The following is a 26082-nucleotide window of genomic DNA, read 5'->3' as shown; positions in this document are numbered from 1 at the left end:
GAATTGTGCTTGCCCTAGAAAACAGTGAAGCTCAAAGAAGAGTTAGGCTTCAAGACCACAACACTGCCAATTACAGAAAGGCACACTGTTAATAATTGCAGCTATTGTGTCTAGAAGGAAGGGTAATGCTAGTCTGTTCCTATTGTGAAATCTAGTAAAACTGCTGTATCCACAGACATTAACTACCAAACGTTAAGTCTGTCATCTTGCTTTGTGTTATATAGGCATATGCAGAGCTTTTGCTCCACACAAGGCAACTCCCACACTGTATTTTTTGGCTAGCTGCTTACTTTGATGGTCAAGTTATTTTGGGCTATTTCAAAAACATTCATTTATTACAGTAATAGAGCCTAAGACAAAGTTAGGGATCGTTTTATGGAGGAAAAAAAACAACAAACCAATCTGATTCCCACTCCCTAGTTCAAAACTTAACAAGTTGGGCTAAAGTATTTGTTACTGCCAGAAGTCCTTTCCTCCCCTTTCATTCATGTCTTTATATCACACTGATAAGCACATAGTCATTTTGCAAGCTACAATCCTCAGCTAAAAACAAGTCTCACCCTGTACTACATGAGTCACAGCAACCTTAGAAGAAGTATCAACTGGGCTCCAGATTGGCATTTAGGCAATGTTATCTCTTACTATTAAGATTAGGAGAAAATCTTGAGGTGAATCAGTCGAACACTGAACAGTAGTGAGTTTTCTACTTCAAACTAATTGAATCAAAAATACAAAACTTCTGTAAGTTAAGTATCTTACCAGACTAACTGTTTGCGACTTTCACTTACTGGCAGAGTAAATTGCAGTGGATTAGTCTGAGCTAGACCATATTTGGCCAGGTTTACTGGCAGTGTAAGGCACTGCCCTGTCACAAGGATGTCTGTGAGTTTGTAACATTAGGTTCAGCAATTCTGGTTACAAGTTATTTCAACAAATGAGAGGCAAGTTCTCAAAGTCCTTAGTGATTCTGGGCCCATGTGATTAATGATTTCACAAAGTCCTCTGGTTAGCCTGGTAACACTTGTCACCTAGGGGCAGCTTTGCCACAAGCTCAGGTAAGGGACCACCCATCCACATGAGCAGATGTGTGTAGCAAAACAGGGCTCTCATCATTCTTCACCTCAGCCTTTGTGTAGCACACTACTTGTGTGTTCTCCTGAACCTTCTGAGTGCAATGGAAGAACATTTTAAGAGCTTCAGAACAGGCTGGAAATTGGACAAGGAATTAACTTCTTTCCATTTTTCAATCATAATTCCATTGTAACTGCCTTATTTGTGCCACTACATTTTTATTTACAAAATATTGGTATGCAAATAACTCAGTCACAATAAACATATCTTACTCTGAAAGGCTGATTAACATAACCAAACAGCCAATAGTCACGGTATAACCGTATTCTTCTCACTGTTTAAACTTAACATGCAGGTCAGGGTCATTGCAGAGCAGCTCTCACAAACTAGTAGAGCCACCTATGCAGATTCTTGCTAGTTAGCTTACCTTTCCATGAATATTAAAGTTGCTGTTTCTTGGTGCACTGACATTCTGAAAACTCTTCGTATACTGTGGAGCAGCTGTCCAAGGGGAGTGCGGTGCTGGGGTTGAGATCATCATAAAGAAAGGTTCGAAATTAGATTTATACTCCAAGAAGTCCAATGACATGTTGGCCTGTAAACAGTTTGGTTTGAGAAGAAAAGTCACACCTCCAAAGGAAAACAAGTATTTGAAAAATCCAAACTAGACATCCATAACTTCAGATCTCAGTAATACTGGGAACACTTAAACTCCAGAAACATACTGCTTGCCCATCTACAAATGTCCAGAACAGCAGCTCATGATTAAAAAAAAAATCCCAACTGTTATGTTACACAAATAATTTGTCCCACATAGCCAAACAGCTTTCTACTTCAGACCTTTTCATTATTTAGACCTGGAAAGCTCATCAAAAGTTTGTGCCTGTTCCAAGTATCAACAAAATTCACCTAAACTCAGTTTTCATCAAGTGAAATTGGAGCTTTCTTTAACACAGTCTGAGATTCTCAGGTGCCACATCCTGCCTGACAGATTTCAGTTTAGCAGTTTCAATTGTCTTCAGAAACACCAATAGTTCTGAAAAAGTTTTTCAGACCCACTCTTTATAGCATATGTTCATCCTGTAGCAAGCTTCTGCTGCTGAAGCCCGAAGCTCTAGTGAAGGACAGTGCCAAATGCCACTCACACACCACTTCACTGCACTTTCGGTTTTGTTTCAGCCTACACATAATTTCAAGTAGAAAGTTAGAAGAGACTGTGAGTTTTGGCCTTCCTTCAGCCTTTGAAATTAAAGCTTCAAAGACATTACTTGCAGATGAGTTCTTCACTATTTGAATCTTGCAACATTTGCCTTTCCTTTCTTATTACCATACTCCATTTTGGATATCGTTTCCTTTCTCTAAAAGAAACAATACACTAGGAATTTCCTCCTCCTCCTAACTTGTTTATCTGAACAAGTAGGGCTGGACTTAAGTTATCGTCCCTTAACTCTGTCATATAAGAATTGTGTGAAGTTTGAAAACCTGGTTCAGAAACCAGTATGAGATAGGTAAACTCACATAGGTAGTCAACTTAGATTCTGTTAGGAAGCTTGAACTGCAACATGTAGGACTGCAGTAGACAGATCCAGGTATTCAGATTCTTAATATCAGACTTAAGTATCCAGATGTTCTTAGGACAAGAAAGCTCGTGCATCACATCAAACAACACAACAACTCTGCATAAGCAGTTTACTCCTGTGCGTGCCCACTGAGTGAATTAAACTCAAACACTAGCTCTGTAATGCTGAATATGTATTTGGTAGGAGGCAGAATGCAACACAGTGAAAATCATAATACACTGCTGTATCAATAGGTAACGCATCACAAGTAAGAGGTTTATGTAGCAATAACCTGTTGGTCAAAATGCTTACGAGCTGCTGAAAGATCAAAAAAAGACTAGTAAAATGCTGGTAAACAGGCTAGTCTCACTCCTGGCAATGTAGCATTAGTCGGTGTAAATCTAAAATTAATCAGGCAGCTTGTCCAGTACCCTAAGGAACATCAATCAGTTCTGCTTCTAGTAAGCAGCTGTCTGTGTTCAAGAACCCACTGGAATGAAACTATTAGGGTCTGAATGGAAGACTACAAATCGACTGCATGAGAAGACTTCTCAGAGAAAAATTTTCCGGAGTGCTGCATGTGAGTTCCCAGCACTACTAACTCATACACTGCAAGAGCATGTCAAATTAAGACTTCAGCTTGGCAGGTGGGGGGAACACTGCCCCCCTCCAATCTCCATGCTGATACTACTTGCTAAATAGGGCTTCAAAGGAGCTAAAACAACTCTTCCAACTTCCCTTTAAGTAGTTGATATCTTTATTAACTCTCTTTACCTGAAGAGGGTTATAAGGCTAAAAACTCCCCTGGTCAGCCACATATTTTGCACAGTTCATATACCGCCCCCTCACACTATGGAGGATTGATCATCCTTTTGTATTTCCAAGTTATCAGTTTGATGTAATTGGGAGATTACAAGGTAATTAACACATCACAACATCTAACAAAAAAAACATGGTGAAAAGTTACTTTCGCATGCTCAACTTGCCATTGAAGTCTTTGAAATCTTGGCCCAGTTAATCTGTTACAGAAGTTGTGTATTGTAATGAAACACATCCTTCTATGAAGTCATTGTCTACATGCATCATTCTCCTCATGCACCACAGCAGTCAGTATTAACCTCTCAGTGAGGCTACCGGCTAGCAAATGGGCTGTTGGATTCCCTTTCCTCTCCACAGCTTGTACACACAAACTTGTCATTTCTAAATATACCCAGAATCTTGCTCTGATTAATGCCCACCCACCATCACGACAGCACAATTATGTATTTATGAACTAATACAGCCTAGCAAATTATCATCCCCAGCCTTCTTCAAGCCCCCAGCATGAGGCATTATCTGGTCATAAGCAACTTCTGTAACACAGGTGTTGCAAAATTTCTTACCAGTACATCTGTCAGGTAATCTACACTGTAGTTCTCACCATGCCTTCGTGCTTTGCCATTTACTGAAAGGGTATAGTTGTAGTACTTTGAATTCTTCTCCTGTGAAAAAGAAGAGTCACGTGCATATTTATACAAAGTAACATGTACACTGATCACTTGAAATAACCAAAATGAGCTGCCATCAAGCACTTGTCAAATAGGTTATACGCATTTGTCATATGGACACCACAAGACTTCTCAGAACTGGTCTCCAAGAACAAAACTTATTTAAGTTCTATCTCACAAGACTTTGGTTTTACAAGTCAGGGTTTTTCCTCAGGCACCTTAGTAGGAGTAGCTGTTGTGAAAGCCAAGGATCTGATACACAATAAAGGAAAAAAGGGAAGAAAATCTGCATTAAGTTGTGAGATGCTCTTTGCCTGCTCTTTCATGCCCAGCAAAGTTAGAACACAGGATGGATTACAAAGCAACTGAAATTAAGTAGTTTTAAAAAAAGAATGGTCACATACCAAAGCATACCAAAAACTCCATCCAGGAGGGACATGACCTACTCCCCCTGCATCCTCTGCTCCGTACTGAAAAAAGACAGACCATGATTCACAGTTTCAATTACGATGGATAAAAGCTAGAAATTACTTTTGATATTCATGTGCTTTAGTCAACACTAGTCAGAAACCGCATTAAGCCAAAATGAATTTCAGAATGGAAAACACCAACTATATAGAGATATTAAAACAGATGTATAGCCTGTTAAGGAAGCCAGGGTTAAATAACTAGAAAGAGAGTAACTGAAAGCTTGGCATTCACCAATAAAACTTAAATTTTATTCCCTGTTCTACTTTGCACATGAAAACATGTAGAGATCCTGGAGAACATGCGGTAGGTACATCAACAGGTAAAGAGAGGTGATCAAAACATGCAGGCAACAAGACACTCTTAGGCTTTGTGATAACAGTTCACAAGGTACCAAAGATACCAAATTTCGCAGAGACCAACAGCTTCCATCATCCTCCCCCAAAAGGGGGTATAAACTTTAGACAACGCTAGCCTCTTGTCACCTCAGTGCCAAATAATCTGAAGCAACTAGCCTTTAAGCCAGCAAAAAAAGGAAAGTAACTGCTGAATCAGTGCCAAACTCAAAACAGAGGGTGCCTCAGAGCAACACAACGAGTTTTCTCAGGGCTGCCCTCTCCCATTTACATGGCTTGCCTAACTGCAGGGACAGGAGACTGCTGAGTCAAGGGATGCTCAGAGGAAGCCAAGTAGGTTTCCCTTCCTTCCCCTAGCTGCTTCAGTAACATCAGCAGAAACAAATTTCTGCCTGGCTATGGAAATTTATGTTCCATTATTTGATTATACTGCCACCATTTTCCACAAAGAGATGGAAGGAAAATAATGCTCTTAAGAACCCTGTGACCCATCTAGCTCCAAATACACAAGAGAAACACCTGATCTTAGAGCTTTCAGTACTGAATTTTACATCTTACCACAGACTACTGGAAACCACATCTTAGTTCAAAATAGAAAAACCCAAAAGCACACACATACAAGCGATCCAATAATAAAGTATCAGGTAACCTCTAAAGAGCTCTGATAATATCTGTTCTTTCAATGAATTTGCCTCCATGGGCATTTAATATTTAAAATACTATATTAACTGCTAATAAGGAAAACACTCCTCTGATTCAAGGGGATATATCAGTCAGGAATACTGAGTCAAACCAACTTTTTTTTTCTTTAACATTATTCTAGCATCATGCATGGTCTGGCACTGGCTTGATAGTGCTCCTCAGTCCCACATGCCAATCATCTATCCATTTCTCCCAGTCATTAAAATCATAATCTATAACAATTAACACATCTGAACATACTAAAAAAGCCTTGGGATTCCATCATCCTTTCAAAATTACCTTTTAAAAATGTTCAGGCACTTATAGAACCTGATTTTAACCAAGTTAAGTTAAAGATTTGAACTCTGCATCATATTTATCCCACCTCAGCAAAGAGAGCTGTTCATCCAGGTAACACTATTTTAAACATTTTGGGGAGCTACAAGTATAAAAACCACTGAATGTTTTAGAGATGTGGACAAATGCAAATGAACTGAGTCACAGTAAAAAGTAAGAACAAAATACCTCATTCAAATACTTTCCAGCAAAGAACGTTTGATAACCACACATAGTTTTGAGCAGCGCTGGGAAGGTGTATGGTTCTTGAATCTTCTGCCACAACTTGCTGCTACAGTTTCCTTCCAGAGTGTTATTGACAACATGATGATTATGTGGATATTTTCCTGTTAAAATGCTAGCTCGACTGGGACAGCAAAGTGCGCTGGGAACGTACTAGAAAGACAGGATGAGGAGATACAAGATGGATATTGTAAACCAGTTTTTCCTCAAAATTTACAGTTTTGAAATATCAGCTAATAGGTTGATTAAAATGTTCATTAAAGTATGTTTTTTTTCTGGACACAGAATTACATTCCAAGAATTTTCACTAGTGAACAGCTGCATGTGAAACCAGTTTTAGTTTCTGCGGCATATGCCCTTCAATCCCACAAGATCAGATATGGTTCTAACACAGTGGCAAGTATCCATTAAAATACCGTTTGCCAGTTGATTCACTCCATTATTTTAGCCATGGCAATATTAGAATATGAAGAGTGAAATGGGTTTTCAGCACGCATGAAACCAAGTTTTAAGGAGCTGCTTCTAATGCTTCTCAGTTTAAGTCAAATATTTTACTTACTCAGTTTTACTTTACTGCTTAAGGAAGTTAGCACAAGAACTTTTAGGAAGTGAAACTTTCCCCCTCAGATTCTGAACCTTGAGCTATATTCATTCTGAGATCTAAAAGTAGTTAATGACTGAGTTTAAAAAAAACCACACACATATGTACAGATTCATAAAACTACTACCAATTTTGAGACCTTAGATGATCTAAGATAGAAACCACACAAACGCACACACCTCAAGAAGTTCAAAGAGTTAATGCACTTACTGCATTTAGGAAGGTTATTCCCTTCTGTGCAATGAGAGCATTAGTCTTCTTTAGGGGGGTCTGGAAGAAAGGTACCAAAAGGAAATCAGTTAAAACCGTAAGGATGCTAGGCAAAGTACGGGAGTTGAAGAAGTCGTATGACTACCTGGAAGAAGGGCCACCACCACGGTTTTTAGGCAGTGCCCAGGCAAGCCACTCAGAGTGCCTCTTCGCTTGGGCCTCCAGTGACCGCGACGGTTACGCAAGGGAGCCCGAGAGTAGAAGTGGGGGGGAGTTCTCAGGGGCTACCTGCGGCTGCACTGAAGAATCCGCAGCCCTCGACTCCCTTGAGCCTCGGTGGCTCCCCAAAGAAGCTCCGCTCACCCGATGAAGCCCACCGTGACGCTCCCTTAGCGGGGCAACTCGGTCCGAGGCCGCGGAGACTCTGTCCCCGGCTGGGGGCTGGGCCTTGGCTGCGCCGCTTGTCGCCCCAGGCCCAAGCCGCCGCTCCTCCGCGGCCGCAGCGACCCTCGCCTCACGCCGTGCTCCCTCCGCCCTCTCCCCAGCCCGCAGCCGGGCTACGCGACCTCGGCCGGCGGGCGGCAAGCACCCCCTCGGTGAGGGCGAGGCCTCTCGCAACGCTCCGCCGGCCCCCACGCACAACCCCGCGCTTCCCTCGCGGCCGGGCCCGCGGCGGCGTCCCCCGGCCGGCCGGGCTGGCGGCGGGGCGGGGCGAGCGAGGGCCGGGATGAGGGGCGTAGGCCAGGGGAGCCGCAGGGTTACCATGCCGCCCAGGCAGACGTCCTGGTCGTCAGTGAGGATGAGCACCACGTTGGGCCTCCGCGCCTGCCGGGCGGCCCCCGCCGGGCTCAGCACCAGCAGCGCAGCCAGCGCCAGCCCCCGGACCACGGCGACGGGGGACATGGCGCAGCGGCGGCAGGGACGGGCGGGCCGCCAGGCAGCGGGACGGAGGGACTCGGTGCCGCGCAGCCCCGCGACACGGCGAGACACGGCGCGGCCGAGAGCAGCACCCCGAGGAGCAGCGCGGGCCCGCCCCGCCCCCGGCATATGACCCGGGAAAGCGGCGGGGCGGGGGGCGGCGTCACGTGGCCCGGGCGGCCGCCGCGGCGGTGGAGCGGCCCCGCCCCCACCGGCGCGGCCCCGCCCCCCGGCCCGCCGCTCCATGGGGGCGGGGTGGGGGGCGGCCCCTCGGGCTGGGCCCCGCCCCCACAGCGCCCCGCCGGCGGCGCGCGCTGCCCCGGGAGGGTGCTCGGTACTTGGAAAACTCCGCGTTTTGCCACCAAATTCCTGGCGTTAGCTAGCCGAGGCTGCAGCGCTGGCCCCATCGGCCCGGCAGCGCGCGCCTGGCTCGCTCGCAGTGCCACCGCCTTCGTGTGTCCCAGCCAAATCATTCTCGGCTTGCAGGAAGATCTTTTATCGGTGTAGAGGGAAATGAGGAGGCAGGAGCAGGAGGGGCGCGGGGAGCGCTGGGCACTTCAGACACACACGGCGGCCGCAGCCTGGGAGCTGGAGCGGGCTCGGCGGCCGCGGCCGGTGGGTGCGCGGGGCTGCCCCGCTGCAGGCCGGGGCTGCGCTGGGGCAGGCCTGGGGGGGGGAGGCGGCGGCGTTACTCAGCGCAACGCAGCGGCTGCGGGCGCAGCACCACGCGGTAGCGACACAGCTCCCCCGGCGCGCCCAGCGCCCGTGGCCGTACAAACCCTATCATCGACCCTGGTTTTTACGTTGTTTCGCGGTGAGTTACAGCGGCATAATCACAGTCTCCCGGCTACAGCGCTGACGTTACGCCCGGCATTTCCTTACGCCCTCGTCTCGGCCTTCCCGTGAGGAGGCGCAGGGCGTCAACAGACCCGGGCGGCCGCTCGGGGCTGCCCCGCGCCGGCCAGCGAGCAGAGGCGGGACAGCCGCCGGGACGGCACTGGCCTTGGCCGCCCGCCCCGCCCCGCCGCAGGTGCAACGCCCGCCCGCCGCCGGGCTCTACCACGCCGCGCGGTGCGTGGGGAGGGAGTTGCGCCGGGCGCGGCCCTCCTGCCCGCGGGGGAGCGTCCCGCCGGCCGGCGCTCTCCCGCCTCTTCCCCTGCCCGCCCCCCGCCGCCCCGCGTCTCGCTGTGGAACGGGCCGAGCCCGGAACTCGGGGCCGCTGCCGGGCGGCTGCGGAAAATGGAGGTGGGGGAAGCCGGCCTGGGCGGCAGGGCGGGCAGCAGCGCTGACAGCCTGGCCGAGGAGGATGAGGACGAGGAGGGTACTAGCAGCGGCCGGTCCAGCCGCACCTCGTCGCTGGTGAGCGGGCTGCTCACCGAGCTCTACAGCGCCGCCGAGGCGGCTGTCCCCTCGGGCAGTGCCCGTTCCCGCGTCCTCCGGGAGCTGCACCAGCGGCCGAGCCAGGTCAAGTACCTGCAGCTCAAAGGTACGCCCTGCCCAGCCCTGCCCTGCCCGCCGCCCCGGGCTGCAGCCAGCGGGCCTGCGCCTCCCCGCTGCCACCGCCTCGCCTGGGCTGGGAGCTGCCCCTGTCGCTTCGCTTTCTGTCTCTGTGCCTGCAAGTGAGAGTGTCCTGCTTAAAGGTTATAGCCCCCTCTCTACTGCCTCCGTGCCTGTGCGCCCCTCCACGCGCATCTGTGTGTATATGCTCTCCTTCACTTGCTACAGCAGCCTTTACGCACGGCCATCTCTCCCAGAAGCTTTCCCTACACAGCTGGTGTCTCCTTCAAACCAAGGCCTCGTGTGCTGTTCCCTCCCTCCCTCGTTTAAGGTGCTTGTAGGAGCAAAAATGGGGTCACCTACTGCTAGAGTTTCGGGGACAGATTGCAAAGCTTTTGTGCTTCCGTAAGTTCAGTGCTTCACTTACAGTAATGAATCATTGACCAGTTTTCTTCTTTGCTTTATTTTTTTTTTTAAGCTAAGTCCCTTTTTTCTTAAGCTAGAAGAGATGCTACACATACTGTGTTGTAAGAGGTAGTTGTAAAACTTATTTGCAGGTAAGCATGTCTTCCAGGAAGTAAAAAGAAAAGGTGCAATAAATGCTGTAGTCAACTAACCAAAATCTAAATAAAACTATCAAAGAATCCTGATGAAAGCTAAGTAGCTGCAGCGCTGCACGCTGTATGTTTGCGAAAGAATGAGACTTGCAACTCTAAACTGACCCGATGAGGAGGGCTGTACAGAGGCCTGTTGTCTCCTGATGTTAAATTGTTCTTGTTTTTGACAAGGAAAAAAGGCAAGAGGTGAATAAATGTGCCTGTTTTTCAGACCTGTGCAAACAGCTTTCTGCTTCCGTGTTTGGCTTCTTAGTGAGATGATATGCCATCTGATGTTACAGGATGTAGCTCAACTCTTCTGTGTGTCCTGTGGCAATCTGGGACTCAACAAGAAATTTGCCTGTTTGGGAATATATTTTGTAGAATTTAAACTCATTAATTTTGCTGCAAAGTTGTTTTTACAGGGACGGCTAACTGGCATGAGTGAGATTTTATTCTTTCCCACCCTACTTTTGTGGTAACTGTAGAAGTTAGTAGGAATACAACTTTTTTTTTTTTTTTTCTCAGAATCCATAGATGTGGTTTTAAATCACCTTGCCTGGTACAAGTGATTGGGAGTTCCTGCTGAGCAGCAGGTGTTGAAATAGGGTAGTGTCTATAAAATACAGGACTGTTTTACCAGTGGCTCCCTCCCTTGCAGCCATGCTTTCCTCTTCACTATCCCATGATTGATTGTCACTTCAGCCTAATTTGTCCTTTTCTTTAAGCTCTCCAGGATTATTGGAAAAGTTTTGCCGTATGAGCTGAGCTGTTTACTATCCCACTAATAGTAGCTTTTCATGGATAGATACATATTTTTCTCATTGGATCATGTTACTTAAGTATGGATTTTTTGGATTTATTTTTCTTCTAGCATCGGGGAGGCAGGGTTGGATTGAAAGGGACAGGATTTGAAAACTTAGCCACAAGGAACAGAACAGCTGTTTAGATGCTGGTGGCCAGCCGTAGAAGGCTATTACAGGGAAGAGCTGACAAGGTCAGCATGGGATAGGCAAGACTTAAGCTTTCACTGGTGAGGTGTGCCTCTGAGAACAACAGAGGACTCAGAAAAATTAATCCACTTAAGACATCTCCCAAACAACTCCCTTTTCTTCTGGACCTGAAGCTCACCACATGGGGGACAGCAGGAATGTTAGGAGTAAGCTGAGGCATCTTGGTGAACTAAGGGGGTCTGGTGGCACTCTGAATGACTGGTGGAAGTAGTTGAGGCCATGACTGAAGCCACCTAGTTTGCCTCTTAGTGGAAAGAGTTTCCCACTTAGAGGTCATTCTGGAGTTGCATTTCTAGCTTTGCAGGCAGCTTCCTGAATATGTTCCTTTGCCTGTTACTATCTGCTTATTCCCCATGCTCATTATCCACAGGCAGCTTCTGGAGGCTACTGTATTTAAAGTTTGCCCCCTGGTTGCACTGCTATAGGTATATTCTGGTTACATCTGTCATGATGTTTCCAGTTTATAACAGTATAATTACAAAGATTCATACACTGTGCAATAGGTTGAAGTACTTCAGTTTAAAAGAAAATTAAAGACTTTGACTCAGATCCTGAAAATGTTTATAACTGGGAACTATCCCACTCAATAGAACTTGTAATTTGTAGAAAGTTTTGTATTTAAATGTCTACAGGGCAAGTCCCTTTGCATGTCAACTACAGTAATCTGTTTGAATCTTTTGGCCTGTACTGAAGTTATTTTCTCTGCTTATTGGCAGATATCAATGAATTAACAACTATAAAACAAGAACTGAATTACAGAATTTCTGTTCAATCAGCAAAGTTGCTTCGTCTTCTGAAGCAGAAAGACAGGCTTGTACACAAAGTCCAGAAGAACTGCGATATTGTCACTGCTTGTTTACAGGCAGTTTCCCAGAAACGATGTAAGTACTTTCTGTGTATGTGTGTTCTAGTGCAAGTAGTTTATTTCATTAATGTGGGCAGTATTTCAATTAAGGCCTTGCACCCAATTTGAAGTCAAGAGGCCAGGCTGTGTTGTTCCTTAGATATGACCAGCTTCCAGCGATATCAGTGACACCTGGGAACAGTCAAAGTTCCACTAGCTCAGCTAGGGATGCTGCCATAGCCTCAGCTTTGTGTATTGGTGTAGCACCCTTACTGTAGGTTGTATGCCAGGCGTTTTCAGCTTTAATTTGCAGAAAGACCGAGTTGAATTTTTTGGTGTGCATGCTGTGTTTAACTGTGTGCTTCCATATGGTTATAAGGCAGATGCTATGTGGAAATTCTTCTCACTGGAAACTGTAGACAGCATATGCAATTGTCCTTCCAGAGCATCGTTAGCAGTGAGTAACTCCTTTCTGTGGAGTTGATTGAAGATGAGGAGTATTAGTAAAAACAAATCTAGTTCCTTCAAACCTCTTTATCAGCACCTGTGGTTTTGGGATTTCAGACAGGGTGCATGGGAAAGAGGAAAAATACTGCTTTTTAATCGTTTAGCCTTTTCTTCCAGCACAGTGAAGACTTTTTATTTGACTTGGCAAAGATGTCATTTAAAGATAGGCTGAAGTGCTTTTGTTAGTTCTGCTAAAGTGAAACTGCATATAATGCCACATGTAAAAACAAACAGAAATTATACCTTTAGAAAGGACATGTGAAAATAACCTAATGTTCCCTGTCTTATTTTTTCATTAACATGCAGCGTGACAGGTACAGAAATGTTCAGGTATGGTAACTAAAGCATGGTCTTTTCACAAAAATGCCTATAGGAGCTTTGAAGTGCATGTACAAATTTTATTAAAATATTCTTACTGTAGTGGCATGTGCTAATGTAGTTTAGTTAAGGGTTTGTCTATTACTGTGAAACTTAATTTTTAAAAATTTAAAAATGTTCCTTTGTTTTACTTAAAACTAGCATGAAAGTCCTTGTCTGTCATGCACTGTGTAGGCATATTTCTTCTACTTATCTCTTCTCTCTCAACATCAGCTTGATAATTGAGTCCTCAGTGCCATTAACACTTAAGCATATACCGTAGTGTCCTTTTAAATGAGATTACCTGAATTTTTCATGTGTTCATGTATTTAAAGGATTTGACTATAAATTCTGAAGGTCTTAGCATCCTGACCTTAATTTGTTAGGTAAAATCCTATTGACTGAAAGGGATATAGGATTTCATCCTAAATACAAATGTGTTTTTACAAATTTCAGGTACAATTTTGCACTTAAATTAATGGGGCATTATGTTTAAAATGCGCTAGTAACAACTGAGATAGGTGAAGTTTTAAAGTAATGCAGTTTATTGCCTAATATCCATGCATGTGCATGCAGGCTTTTGAAGATTATGTGTAGGTTTGTATATTATATCCCTTTGAGATACAGTGTATTTAACTAGTGTTGATTTTCAGCTTGTATTTCTGACATCCGGATGTCTGTATTCCAGGGTGCCAAAAACTTATTTCTTGCTTTAAGATCTAATCCAAGGCCCCTGGGGTTTGTTGAGTGACTCCTTTGGAGTTGCTCTGGAATAGACTGAGACCGTGTTTTTATTGCTCAGCATAAGTGTACTAGCACTATACAGAGAATGCAGGAATAAGCTTTTGGTGTAGGATGTGCAACTTTTAATTTCCTGGTAATCATCCTTTTGAGGCAGTATTTGATCAACAGCTGTCCAAAGGCAGCCACAACTGGCTGCCTTCCCTACAACCATTCATTCTTGCCTTTGTACTATTTCCCATGTAGTAGTAGGAACCCCTGTGTGGGTTATAATGAATCAGATCGGTGATCCGGTAAGATAATTCCTTTTTTCTTTTATGTAACGGTACTCTGTTCCCAGTTTCTGCAGAAGGGATAGAAATGGGTACCCAGGAGAAGGTGATTGCTTAGAGTAGCTTGAGAAGTGCAGCTGCTGAGTATGTAGTTAAGTCCTAAAGTCTCAGCAAAACTGTTCTGCTAACACTAGAAAGATCTATTTTCTCCTCTTTCCACTTTAAAAAAAGAGCACTTAATGTGATGGGACGTGAAAAAAATGCACATGTCCCCCTCCGCCCCAGTAGGAGAGTTTTTCTGCTCATTAAAGCTCTTGGAAACTAGATTTTCCGTAGACTACCCTCTCATTTTTAAATATTCAGAACATTATTATTAATTTGTAGAAGTATTCGTTGTTCCAGGTTTTTCTGATGAGTATAATGTTGTGTGCCATAAAGCTTTATAATGTTCTTTCATGTACAGCATTAACATTATGATATCCTGTAGTACTAAAATCTTTATCAAATAATTATGGAAAAGTTGTTAAAATATTTTTCCTTTTAAAGTATGTTTTCTAGTGGTAAATTAAAACTTCTTGGAGTTGCATTATCATTAATTCTAATATTTCAAAATATAAGTGATTCTTACAACTGTTTTATATAGAGTTTCATGGTATGTTTATACTGTTGTTGCATTGGGATTTTTTTCCCCACATATAGTGAAATCTCGACTCTAGTTTTAAATTAACCTGAAGTTCACATTCAGATGTTTGAATGCTACCTTTAAGCAATCTGTACAGACCAGTTGCAAACACATGCTGTTTCAGGAAAAGATGGAAATTCTGTCTTGATGCTTAATTCTGTCTTTGTCAGACCCTTTTGAATACTGCCTGACAAATTCACTCCTAGTGGTTAGCAAATTACAGGACTGGTAAGTTTGTTCCCTTGTTTTCTGATGTCTATCATGCTTTAGTCTGCTTCTGCAGGGATAAAAACAGGTACTGTTTAAGAAACAGTATGCTTAAAACTGTATGTTCAGTATCTGAAAGTTCAGTGTGCAAGTTGTGCAGACCACACTGGGTGCCGCCTACTGATCAGTGTTTGACTTGTGCTGGCTCTTGGTCTCTGCTCAATGCAGAGAAGAGACGTGGCCCTCTGGCAGCTTGGGAAGCCCGTGCCTGCCTTGCTTTTGCATCAGGACCACCAATACCCAGCACAGCTCTTGCAGCGTTTGAACTTCTGAGTGGAGAGAGTAAATGTGGAGGAACAAACAGTTGCCAGGAACGACTTCATAACTTAACTGTGATTCTCATTATGCTGTTGACCTTCATCCCTAGTAGATAATGGATGCTTTGCATACAAATAGGTATTACCATAGAAAACAAAATTCACTGCAGAGTGAAATGCATTTTGGTCAGAAGCACAAACGGCTATCGCTCTGTTGAGGGAGGATAAATTGTTCTGTCGGATACATGCTAAAAGCAGCACATGTGCTGTATCTCTAGTTTGTAAGATATGTGACTGACCAGTTTCGTTTTAATAACACTTTTAAAACCCAAATTTAAATAAAATATTCCAGTGAAGAACAGCAGTAAGAGAGAAATCAGTGGCTGCTTGATGGAAAACATGGCTCTAGGCACACGTTTCTCTTACTCTTGTGATTGTGACTTATTTGGAGTAACAAGATAGAAGTTTGTTCTGTAGCATTGTGAATTATTTCAAAACCATTTTAGGAAGCAGAGCACTTTATGTGCTTAATGATATCATTTGAAAAAAACAGAATTTGCTAAGAAATAAATCAAGGTTTTGCAGCCATCTTCTAAATATGCAAAAAACATCACATTCTTTTTTCCTCTTCCTTTTTTATGTGGTGACAGCTTGCTTATATTATTAAATATATTTTGACTGATCAAATTGCAAACCAGAAGTTCCTTGAATCACAAATTCTGATTGTCATTTTTTTTTTTTTTTAAAACGCATGTATTATCTATGAATTATAAGTAAAATCATCCAGCTCAATTGTAACTGGCTGGCTGGAAGCGAGCAAGAATGCTTAAATCTGATTCAATGTAGAATAAGCTGAAATTACATTAATGGAAAGTTCATTAATATTCCCTCATATTTTTAATGGAGAAGTAATTTTAGTAGAAAATGTTACAGAGGGATCATTAATTTGGTGGTATGTGTTTATGGTGCTATATACCTGTAATAACTTTTAAATGGGTCTCGTGCTGTGTCCGGAAAGACGCAGTATTCTCTGTTGTAATACTGGTTTAGAAACTACAATTAAAGATAAGTATTATTCTTCTGCTTTTTCAGCATTTACTCCTGTATAGAATTCTCTAAGATAACAATAAACATTAGCTTTCTCGTTTTTCTTTTTCTTCTCCTGGTTTGATTTAATGCAGGGCCAGTAGAGGGAGACAGTATATTTTGTGCAGGGATACAGGTGTATCTCTGGTTTTCATAGGTTGATGGCTTTCATATCCTTTCCTTTAGCATGAAGGGAAGTGCTTTACAAAGTGGTCAGGCAATAATTGAATGAAAAGATTTAAAGTTAGGCTGTCAAATAAATGTTGTTCACAAAGGAAGTATTAGGTTCCATACGTGAAGTAGTTAAAAAATGGTTACAAATGGCTTCTTAATTATAAGTGGGATCATTAATTCCCACATGGTTATGGAGGTTATTCAGAAGCTCCTGATTGAGTGAGCTGAATGTTTTGGAGTCCAGCTACAGAAGTTCAGAGGTTTATGTCTATACTTATTAGTAATACTTGTGATCTCTTTGAGTGTGTCTTAACTGGATAGAAAGCACCAACAGGCATCACCTAGGCACAGGTTGGTACCCTGTGTGTTCCCAGGGGATGGAGAGAGTTTCCTGGTAGAAGACTGAGCTATGAAGTCTCCTCAACTTCTAAGAATGTGTTACTGACTCTGTAGCATCAACTCTCCTCAGAGGGTATGGAACTCACCCAGACGAAACTGGGAAAGCCTTGCCTGATGTTATGGTTGTATGAGTTTGTTAGGAGAGGACTGAGCAAGATCACCATCATCAGGTGTCTCTGGATAAGTGCACCTTAGATATGCAAAAGTACTTGCACATCTAGATTAAACTTCTGTTTTCTTTCTCCTCACTCCCTCCCTTCAGTAACTTTTTATAGCAATAACTATTTAACTGATCTATCAAAAGTGCATTTGTCCTTTGATGGGGTTAAAATAGGAGGTTTGCTTCTTATGGAGTCTGATCTCATGTGAGTCATCCTCAAATGACTCAACTGGCTGCATGTTTCAGTTCAGTAGCTTTCCTGTTACCTCATTGGTATTTGTGCGCCTGGTTACATTACTAGTCTCTACACTTGGGTGGTAATGAATTTGATCCTTTAAATTGATGCTGTGGCTTTTTGAAATGCATACTTAAGAAATGTTGCTGTGGCTACTTCTTGTCTTTCCTAATGAATTGTTCTTAATTTAGTTCTACCTGATCTTTTCTCCTTTGAAGCCTTTTGGTGGGGAAAGGGAAATGGAACAAAACAGAATCATGACCTTAAAACTGGCTGAATTTTCTCTGCAGTCAGTTGCCCACTTGTAGCAATATATATGTAAATAAATAGAATATTGCTATTGTTTTTTAATTATTGCTATTTTCATCAAGCAGTTATGCTGCATAGAGTGAAGGCTTTCTCTGTTACTTATGACTCAAGATGTGGAGGTGGGCTGAGGATTTTTTAGCAAGGATTTTGTAATCCATTCTATGTCCTGTGCTTGTTTGCAAGCAGTGAAGTAATGGGACAGTTAGAAAAGGAGAGAACCTGTATTTAGGGATGCCAGAGGTTGGCTCAGTGGGGATGGTATCTGTGCACTTGGTCTGTAAGCTGCGCTGGGCCACTGGGCATCAGTTCTTTTGATCTGGATGGTAAAGTTCACCTGCCAGTTCCTTGGGTATGGTCTGTGCGTGAGGGAAAGTGACTGTAAATGTAAGTGTAATCTTAACTGATTTGTTCATTGTTATCCAACATTATTAACAGTGTGATGCTTAAAAGTATTACTGGAGAACCCTTCAAAAGAGCCACCTATAGGAATATAAAATTAAATGCCATTTGATTATCATATTTCATTCACCTTCAGCCAGCCAAAATTCTGGGAAATCTCAAAGCTTATTCCACGTTGCCAGGGGAGCTGGACTGAGAAGGATTACTTTCCTTTTAACACTAGGCTTGGAAGAGAAGGACTGCAAACAGCATCATTCATTGCTGTGCACCAGGTTATGAAAAAATACTTCAATGAGAAGGTGTGTGTCATGTTAAGTATTTGCTAAGGTAAATTAGATTGTGTATTATGGATATCTGTTAGTGAGTCTGGGAGAAAGAAAAGTGAGTGTTACCAAACATAAAATACCAGTGGTGTGGAACACTGAACAAGATGCTGATGCTTTTCAAGGCAACGATTTTTATTTTTAAATGCTATTGGAAATTTACTATTATAGTATTTTATGCTGCTTTGGAAGTTATCCACAAGAAAAGTGCCATCTCTGTGTTAAAGACTGACAACTAATCACTGAGTAATTCTGGGAAGATTTAGCTAGTGAATTCCATGGTTACTTTCTTTTGATGAGAATATAATCTTGGAACTGATCTTTGAACGGCACAGTGAGGATCTTGAGACTCAGGGAGGCAGCGTGAGGGGAAGTAGTCTAACAGAGCAGCAAGTCAGTAAAATTCTGGTACAGCACTGTGCTGCTCCATTGACTCTCATAGGACATTATTCTAGAGAACTATCACGTAAGTTCCCAGAGTTAAAGTGTAATTGTGCTGCTTGATGGGACATGCACACAGAGTGTGGATCTTATAGGTAATGAATTTTGACATCTTTGATTGCTTGACGAGCGGTAGCATTGGTAAGCCCTACGGGGAGAGACCACCCCAGTTCGTTGTGTCCAGCCAGCTCTTCAGGATGATCTGTGCTAGCCCCAGAAAGCTGACTGGTCTGTGAGTCTGTAGAAGTCCTTAGCTGAATAATTCAAAAGACTTCAGCTGACTACCACCTTCTCTTGTTGATATTCTCCCCTGTAAAAACAAAGCCGTAATATAAATTCTGAATTTGCAAACTGTCCCATCAGTTTCCTTACAAACTTGGCAGATTATGTGATTATGCAGATTTGGTATCCCTCAGAGGCCACTTCGGGGCTATCTCAGTTTCTCAACTCCCCAGATGAAGTAAATTTTCTTTCCTTTTCTGGTGTTAAAAAGAAGATAACACTTTCTCTTTTTAGGAATAAAAAGAAAGAGGGTGCATTTGCTGTCTGATTTAGTTATACCTCGACTGAAAAGTACTTGTGATCTGTGCCGCTGCAGAATATCAGATTCAAAAGATGGAAAAAACTGGTGCTTAGAGCAGTACAGAACCTGGAATCCTCACTTTGAGGGGAATTCTGCTTTAAGAATGCAGCAGCTAAAATATCTTGTTCCAGCATGAAATAAAACACCCACTCACAGAAGTCAGTTGCTTATGAAGCAAAATTCTGAAAGTTACATTTTGAACTAAAATGTTTTGTTGAGCTTTCGACACCTCACCCTTTTTTATTTCATGTTATATAACGAAGCCATATTCAAGCAAGATGTTACAATGTTTAATCCCCAAAAGAGTCAAAAATTATGCTTTTAGCGTTTGGAAATATGTTTTCATCAAAGGTGACATTCTGCTGTGAAGGACTTTGTTCTCCACAAGCTGGTATTTTATGGCAGAGCTTTCCATTAAAGTGGTTCCAACCAACTTTGTTACTGAGATCTTCCTGGGAATGTGCAGTGAGCCATCTCCGCAGCTCACTCCCTGGATGCTCAACACTGGGATTGCCAGCCTGCTTTAGGGAGCTGAGGAACCAGCATGCATTTCTAAACCATGTATTTTCCTTCTGTGTGCTTTAGGGATTTTATGAATCCTTACTTTTCTATGTCACATACTTCATGCTATGCTTCTTTGTCCCTAACTCTCACCACTGAAGTGTCTTACCTCCATCAAAAATACCTCCCAGCCCCTCTGAATAAATGCCATCTCATATTCCATCATTGGCGGAAACTCGCACAGTTCACAAAAGATGGCTTTTATCATGGGCTTCTTCAGCTACATTCTTCAGGATTTAACTAAGCAAACTGTCTTGGTGGCTGCTTTGTCTGGTGGCAGGATCCAGAGATAGGGTTGCTTTTGTGACAAACTCTGGGAGTCTGTTCAGGGTTTAGGTACTTAGAGTTTCAAGCGACACTGGACAGTGCTCAGAATCAGCAGCAGGTATAAGATTATACCTGATGGACACTTGAGTATCATTCCACTGCTACTTTTGACAGGAAATTGACTGCATTCGAATTTGGGGTCAGTGCTGCTGGTAAATTGTTGGGGACAGTGTGGAGCCTGCTGACTAAGAGACCGTTACCTCCTTGAGGGGGGTGCTGCCTCCTGGCTCACCACTGCTGCTGCTCATTTCCCAGTTCAGTGAGCTGCTGTCTCTTGGAGGGGTGGGATTTTCCAGGAAAGGGAGGTGCCAGGGGTTCAGGGTTAGATGGAAGCAGACCAAAATAAGCAGCTGAGCTCAGGCACTTGCTTCTGAGAGAAGAGTGCCCTGTTCTCTTCTGCCTCTTCAGCCTCAAATTTAGCCTCAAATGTGCCTCATGCAGAAGCAAATGGCTGCTGAGTACAGCGACTTACCATTTGGGAGATGCCAGGTCTTCACCCACAGGAGTGTGGTGAAACCCTGGTCAACCAGCTGTGGTGTCCCACTTCTGTATAAACGGTGTGCCCTGTGAACTTCAAAGCCATACGCCTGTGTCCTTCCTTCTCCCCCAACTTTGAATGCTTATCCTGGGAAGTAGCAGACATCTGAGGTGAGGGTGAAGCGGGGCTAAATTTGCCCGTTTAAAGTGACATGTAGGCATGTTCTGTAGTTAGTCTCAGCTGCTAAGGCAAAAAGGGCACCCCCCTAAAGTGGTTACCTGTGTGAGAGCATCAGCCACTGCTTAACTACAGATAGATTTCTTTCTTTCTCTTGCTCTCAAATAACTATTTCTACAGGTGTTGGTTTTTGTTTTGGGTTGTTGGTTTTTTTTTTTATTATGTAGAAACTTGATGGGATAGTAACTGCTGAATGTGGATCCAATATAAAAAATTATTCTTGTAGAGTAATTACTTCATTGCTTGTCATGGAATTGAACAGAAAATTCAGTAAATCTTCTGTAAGTAATAAGATGACTGCGCAATCTAGGCCATTTTGTCCTGCGACATTTGATATAGGTTGTTGTAAATATTCTTTGTCAGTGTGCTAGCAGCTGTGACAACAGTGAAATGGTTGAGTTAGTGCTACACCTGAGGCTGTGTTTATTTTGGGTATGCATACAATTCTGAGGTTGACTGCTTGGCTTCTTTTTCATATTCTTGATTAACTGTAGTCCTCTTGCTGTTGCCAAATGGTAAATGACTGTCCAGGATTAGTTTTGTGATGCATGTAGAATTTTGAGTATACTGAATTACACTTTTCACAACAGCTGTGCCATGGAAAGCTGATGTACTGGACAGTACTCATTATATAAAATACTTCATGAGTGTTAGAAATTGGGATTAATGTGATGGATTATTGTGTACGGGTATCCTGGTTCAGCTGGGTTAGAGTTTTTTTGATTATTTATCAAGTAACACTTGTAGTACTTGCATACTAATTTGCCTGAACAGAGTGGTTCTTAAACCAGTGATATCTTATTTCTCTAGTACTGCAGTAACTTTAGAAGGTGGGATTTGATGAGCTTGAAGTGAGGAGGCATGCAGTCAGCTGAAGGAAGGATGCTGCTGTTTGCTGACAACAGTCAGAACGGCCTGTTCTCCAACTACAGTCCCTGTCAGTCAAGTAATCAGAAATAACTGTCAGACACTACTGTTCCCTCTGCTCATTTGCAGCTATTCAGATGGATACCTGATAAGTGGTAAAGTTTGATTAGTCTAATAGTTCCCTGAAAAACTGGAAAAGCAATGCTTTTATTTAGTCGCCCTGGGATTATTGTGGTGAAATGAGATGAGGTACTGATTTCCACATAGGTTCAGGAAGAGTGTGAAATTGAGCTCATCCAGCTCCAGTCCAGCATCTGCCTGGGGCAGGGTGAGTGTTGGCCAGGGAGGGAGGAGTGGGGTGCTCAGCCCAGTTGAGCAAAGGGCTCAGCCCGCAGGTCTGTGTGCAGAAGTAGTCATGGGCTTTGCTGCAAGACATTTTCAGCATCCAGGGTATAACCTAGGAGCTCATTGCCTTAACTGGGAATTTGTGAGGAAGCTGGCTGTACAGCCGGTGCTGCCAAAGGCCACGTGTGAGGGAGTGATGCACCTGAGTGCATTCGTAATTCACTAATCCTTTAGGCACTTCTGAACCGATGCAGATCCTGCTCCGATTCCTGCAGGTAGTGAAAAGCCATGGCATCTATGGCAAGTGTTGGACCATCAAGGTATAGGGATTTATTTGTGTGTGTAAGATCACAGCAGGGGTAGCTGTGTGAGCGGCATAACTATAATGTTATGTCATTGCAATCTTTAATCTTTCTCTGAGAAGCTTTTGGATGTTGAAACAGCCTGAGAGAAAGAGTTGTGCAATTAGATTGTATAGATTGCATAGTCTTTCACACTTGTCTATTTTAGCACTACCTCCTCTTTTATTCTTCTGGGTAATTCAGTACAAGTAACTTTGCTGTTCTTTTTCGTAATGAAACGCTTTTTTTTTTTTTTTTTACCATTGTGAACTTGTAGGAGGCTTAATGGGGCTTCACTGAAAAAGCCCACTAGGGTACATGGCCTTTAACACAGGTGCATTTTATCTCTGAATATAGTGCACACACTAAACATTCTTTTGTTGAGTTAGTCTTTGAAGAAAAGATTTCCTGGATGCTGAAGATCAAATGGAGGATAACAGCTGCTTGGGATAATTAGTGCTAGGAATAGACTAATTTATGGAGCATAGGCAGAGCTAGCAGCTATGTTTCTGCAGCTTTGTGAGATAAGCTTGACATTTAAAAACAAGATGCTAGAAAAGGGGGCTCTGAATTTAGTCAGTTTGGATTAATAGCCCTTCTTATAATTCTATGCTGGAGCAGCTCTGGAAGAAGAATTAAATAAAGAACCTAAAATTTTGAAATGCTTTTCTTCTTGAATCTGTTAATAACCTGAATTTGACTTACTGAGCAGTAAATGAATGCTCCTCATATACCCTTGAAATTTGCCAAGGAAGTCAAGTCATGTTCCATTTTCACCTTCAATCATCTTACCGGGATACTTTCTAAAAAGAAAGTGACACAAACCTGTCATTTCGATCTCTTTCTTAGTAAAAATTGGAAAACCTTTTGCTGTGTTTTGCCAGCAGTGAAACAGCTTCTATATTTAATTCCCTATAAATAATAGTTCCCCCCCTATAATCACAGCAACCTGGTATTGATCAGTATGTTTTCCCTGCCATCCATACAATGCATATGACCAAACTACAGAGCATGAACAGTTTTTGGTTCTTTGGTTGCATTATGCATCACTGAGAGCTAACAATTTAATGTGTTTTTTTTTCTGGGGGCTTTTTAAAATATGTTACTGCTAATTTCTTATGTCACCCAGTGGTCATTGGCAGCAATAGCTATTGGGCCTTAGATCCTGAAAGAAAAATAATTATCCAGTGAGACTAAAGGAAGTCAGAATTGGGAGGTAATCAATGTACATAGCTGATCTTTTTTTTAAAAAATAATAATAATGATCTGAGGAATTTAATATTACTAATATTTATTGTAATCCCTAGAGAGGTCCAGTAAAGTCAGGAACCTAATGAGCTGGTTACTGTGCTAACACACGGTACAACGTGCTCTGAAAAACAAACTTTTAATGAGACAAGACTACTTGAAGGCTGGTAGAAGCAGCACATATTCAGTGAAGTGAGTTGTCCCAAGATACGCAGTAGTAAATAAACAATCAGAACTCTGCTGTTACAAAAACTCATGCATGCGTGGTATTGTACGTGTTGAAAATCAGTTTTAGTGGTTCAAGGCTTGAGTACTAAATGAGCCTTTGATTAATCCTATTGATTAGGATTATGATCCACATGTCCTGTAAGAGTGGGTTATGAACTGATATTTTGTCATTTAACTGTTGACTAAAAAGCTTGGAGTAGTAACGTTGTGACTGATAACTATTTTCTCCTTTTCATCTCACGAACTTCAGCAAAAACACTGTCTCTGTGACAAACTTGCTTAAAAGGCTAACGTACATACTTTTTTTTTTCAGGAAGGGGAGGTGATAGTTTGAAGTTTGTTTGCTTTGTTAGCTGCTTCCTTTTCCAACACTTGCAGAATGTGCTCTGTGAAGCTATGGCCCACATGGGAGATGAAGGGAATTGCATGGAGTAGCTTCCCATACATGCAAAACTGCATGGGAAAATTTCAATTTCTTTACAGAACTGTTGGCATCTGCAAATGGGAACCAATGTATATGTGATCAAAGAACTGGAGTGGTGGTGGAGGACTTCTGTATCAATTGATCATGATCTGTGGTTCCAGGAGCTCTATGGGGCTTATATGAACTTCTCTTGGAATGAACCCCATTCCCCTCCACAACCCCATAAAGGGTTTTGTTTCTGTTCCCATGTAACACAGCTCTGTCCATGGAGGCCATGTGTACTGGGAGAGGGAGGATCTGTGCTGGAAGCGGGACTCTTTTATCCTTGGGCAGTGCAAGAACAACCTGTCTCTTTACTACGTATCTAGCAAAAGTCTTGCATAGCCCGAGCTTAGTCTTTGATGAATGTCCTTAGCATTACTGCAAATAAATACTAAACAACATACAAAAACTTTTATGTATAAACATGGTCCTGTTCCCATAGTGCTTCCTGGCCCAAAGCAAAGGTGTTTTATGGTTAGTAGTTTTTCCAATTTTGGCAATTGCTTTTTGATCTGAGATGTTTGAAAGTATTCTGTCTGTGGATAAATCTTGCCTTGGGGACATAGGGTGGTTTTGTTTTCTTTAATTATGTTGGGGGGATTAGAATCTTGCTGTTTCTGACATAGCAGTTCAGTGATCCCCACCATAAAATTCAATTTCTATGCTAGGTGCTAAGCAAATAATCAGATTCTAATAAAGGACGAGCAGCTCAGTTTTAGAGCTGGGAGCCTGCAATCTGTTTTGACCTCCATTCTTCTGCAAATGTTATCTTAAGCATGCCTACAAATCATACTTGTCAGAATTATTTTTTCATATATTGCATTAGTTTTTCTGCTGACTTGGTGATTTGTTCTTTAAAATGACCATATAGCATTTAAGCTGGATTCTGGGGTGTGAATACTGGCCAAGATATACATTTACCTCATATTGTTTAGCGAGGTTAGGGAACATTTCTTCATTTTAATAATCATGCTTTTCAGCAATATTTTGATGTAGGCCTCTTCAGTGATTTGTCTTCTTAGTATGTTCCTTACCAAAATTACATCTTTTAGTTCTGTGCTTCAGTAGAGACAGTTAACTTCCCTGACAAAAAAAAGGGCATTTGCTCTGAGACCTCCTTTCAATTCATTACTCTCTATTTAATTTAAAAGGTCCTCTATGTGTTTTATCGAGCATGTAAGCACTGCTATGACTTTTATTCCAGTTGTTAACTGTAGACTTTATGCTACTGGTTACTACAGCAGTTAAAATATATTGTTACATCAGCAGTCCTGGTATGACATCTTTTACCTTGCTCATGAGATCCAGCTATCTGCTTAATGTAACTGCATGTGATCTGCTTTACTGTTACAGTCAGCACATGAAAGTGATAAGTAAAATAAACAAATAAATTTACTCCCTGCCCCCCCCCCCCCTTCTTCTTTTCTTCATCAGGACTACACAGATCACTATACTCCTCAAATGAGAATTATAACTTTAGCGTTTGTTTATACAGTTGAACCTGGATACTGTTGTTGAATTCCACTCCTCCTGCAACTTCACAACATGAGTAGATCCATCCACTTACTTATCGATCATTTTTCTCTGATTAAGAGCTTGTTGGAAGTATTTGGGACATATAAAGCTTCTGCAAACTCTTTTTTTTGTAGGGTGTACTTTTGTCCTTTTAGAAGACAACATATATATATACAAAGAATTAAAAGTAGCAATGGACTTCAGCTTGCTATTAACACGCCTGTGTTTTGGTGTTTGTACATAGGTCTTCACATGAGTGCTAGGTGCCAGTGCTTCCCTTATGGTCATTGTAGATCTCGTCAATGTCTTGTTCTCATTGCTTTAATATCCAAAGCTCTTCACAACCTACTCTTCTCTGTTGTCACATCCTTGTTACTTCTTACTCAGTATTCAAGGT

General features: G+C 42.5%; 2 protein-coding genes across 9 annotated transcripts in view; one reads left to right on the top strand and one right to left on the bottom strand.

Moving 5' to 3' along the window:
- GNS (glucosamine (N-acetyl)-6-sulfatase) overlaps positions 1-8069 on the bottom strand; it is a 28499-nt gene extending 20430 nt beyond the window's left edge. For 4 of the 5 annotated variants that reach the window (XR_012633416.1, XR_012633415.1, XM_074902949.1 and 1 more), the window contains exons 1-6: positions 7775-8069; positions 7013-7072; positions 6148-6354; positions 4522-4587; positions 4013-4111; positions 1499-1666 (exon numbers count right to left, since the gene is read on the bottom strand). Coding sequence is in view for 3 of the 5 variants with exons in the window: in XM_074902949.1 (XP_074759050.1) it covers positions 1499-1666; positions 4013-4111; positions 4522-4587; positions 6148-6354; positions 7013-7072; positions 7775-8059 (885 nt within the window). In the remaining 2 variants the exon portion in view is untranslated. The remainder of the gene's footprint in view (positions 1-1498; positions 1667-4012; positions 4112-4521; positions 4588-6147; positions 6355-7012; positions 7073-7774) is intronic. The other variant, XM_074902950.1, reaches the window with a different exon arrangement.
- A 1081-nt stretch (positions 8070-9150) lies between these two features.
- The window catches only part of TBC1D30 (TBC1 domain family member 30), a 55208-nt gene continuing 38276 nt past the window's right edge, over positions 9151-26082 (top strand). Inside the window, exons 1-2 of one of the 4 annotated variants that reach the window (XM_074902938.1) lie at positions 9151-9416; positions 11753-11917. In XM_074902938.1, the coding sequence (XP_074759039.1) occupies positions 9170-9416; positions 11753-11917 (412 nt within the window). In that variant the 5' untranslated portion in view covers positions 9151-9169. The remainder of the gene's footprint in view (positions 9417-11752; positions 11918-26082) is intronic. The other 3 variants (XM_074902936.1, XM_074902937.1, XM_074902940.1) reach the window with 3 other exon arrangements.

This window comes from Athene noctua, chromosome 3 (genome assembly GCF_965140245.1).
Source record: "Athene noctua chromosome 3, bAthNoc1.hap1.1, whole genome shotgun sequence".
Taxonomy (NCBI): Eukaryota; Metazoa; Chordata; class Aves; order Strigiformes; family Strigidae; genus Athene; species Athene noctua.
Note: the sequence above shows the minus strand (reverse complement) of the source record. Positions and strands in the feature narration are given on the sequence as shown.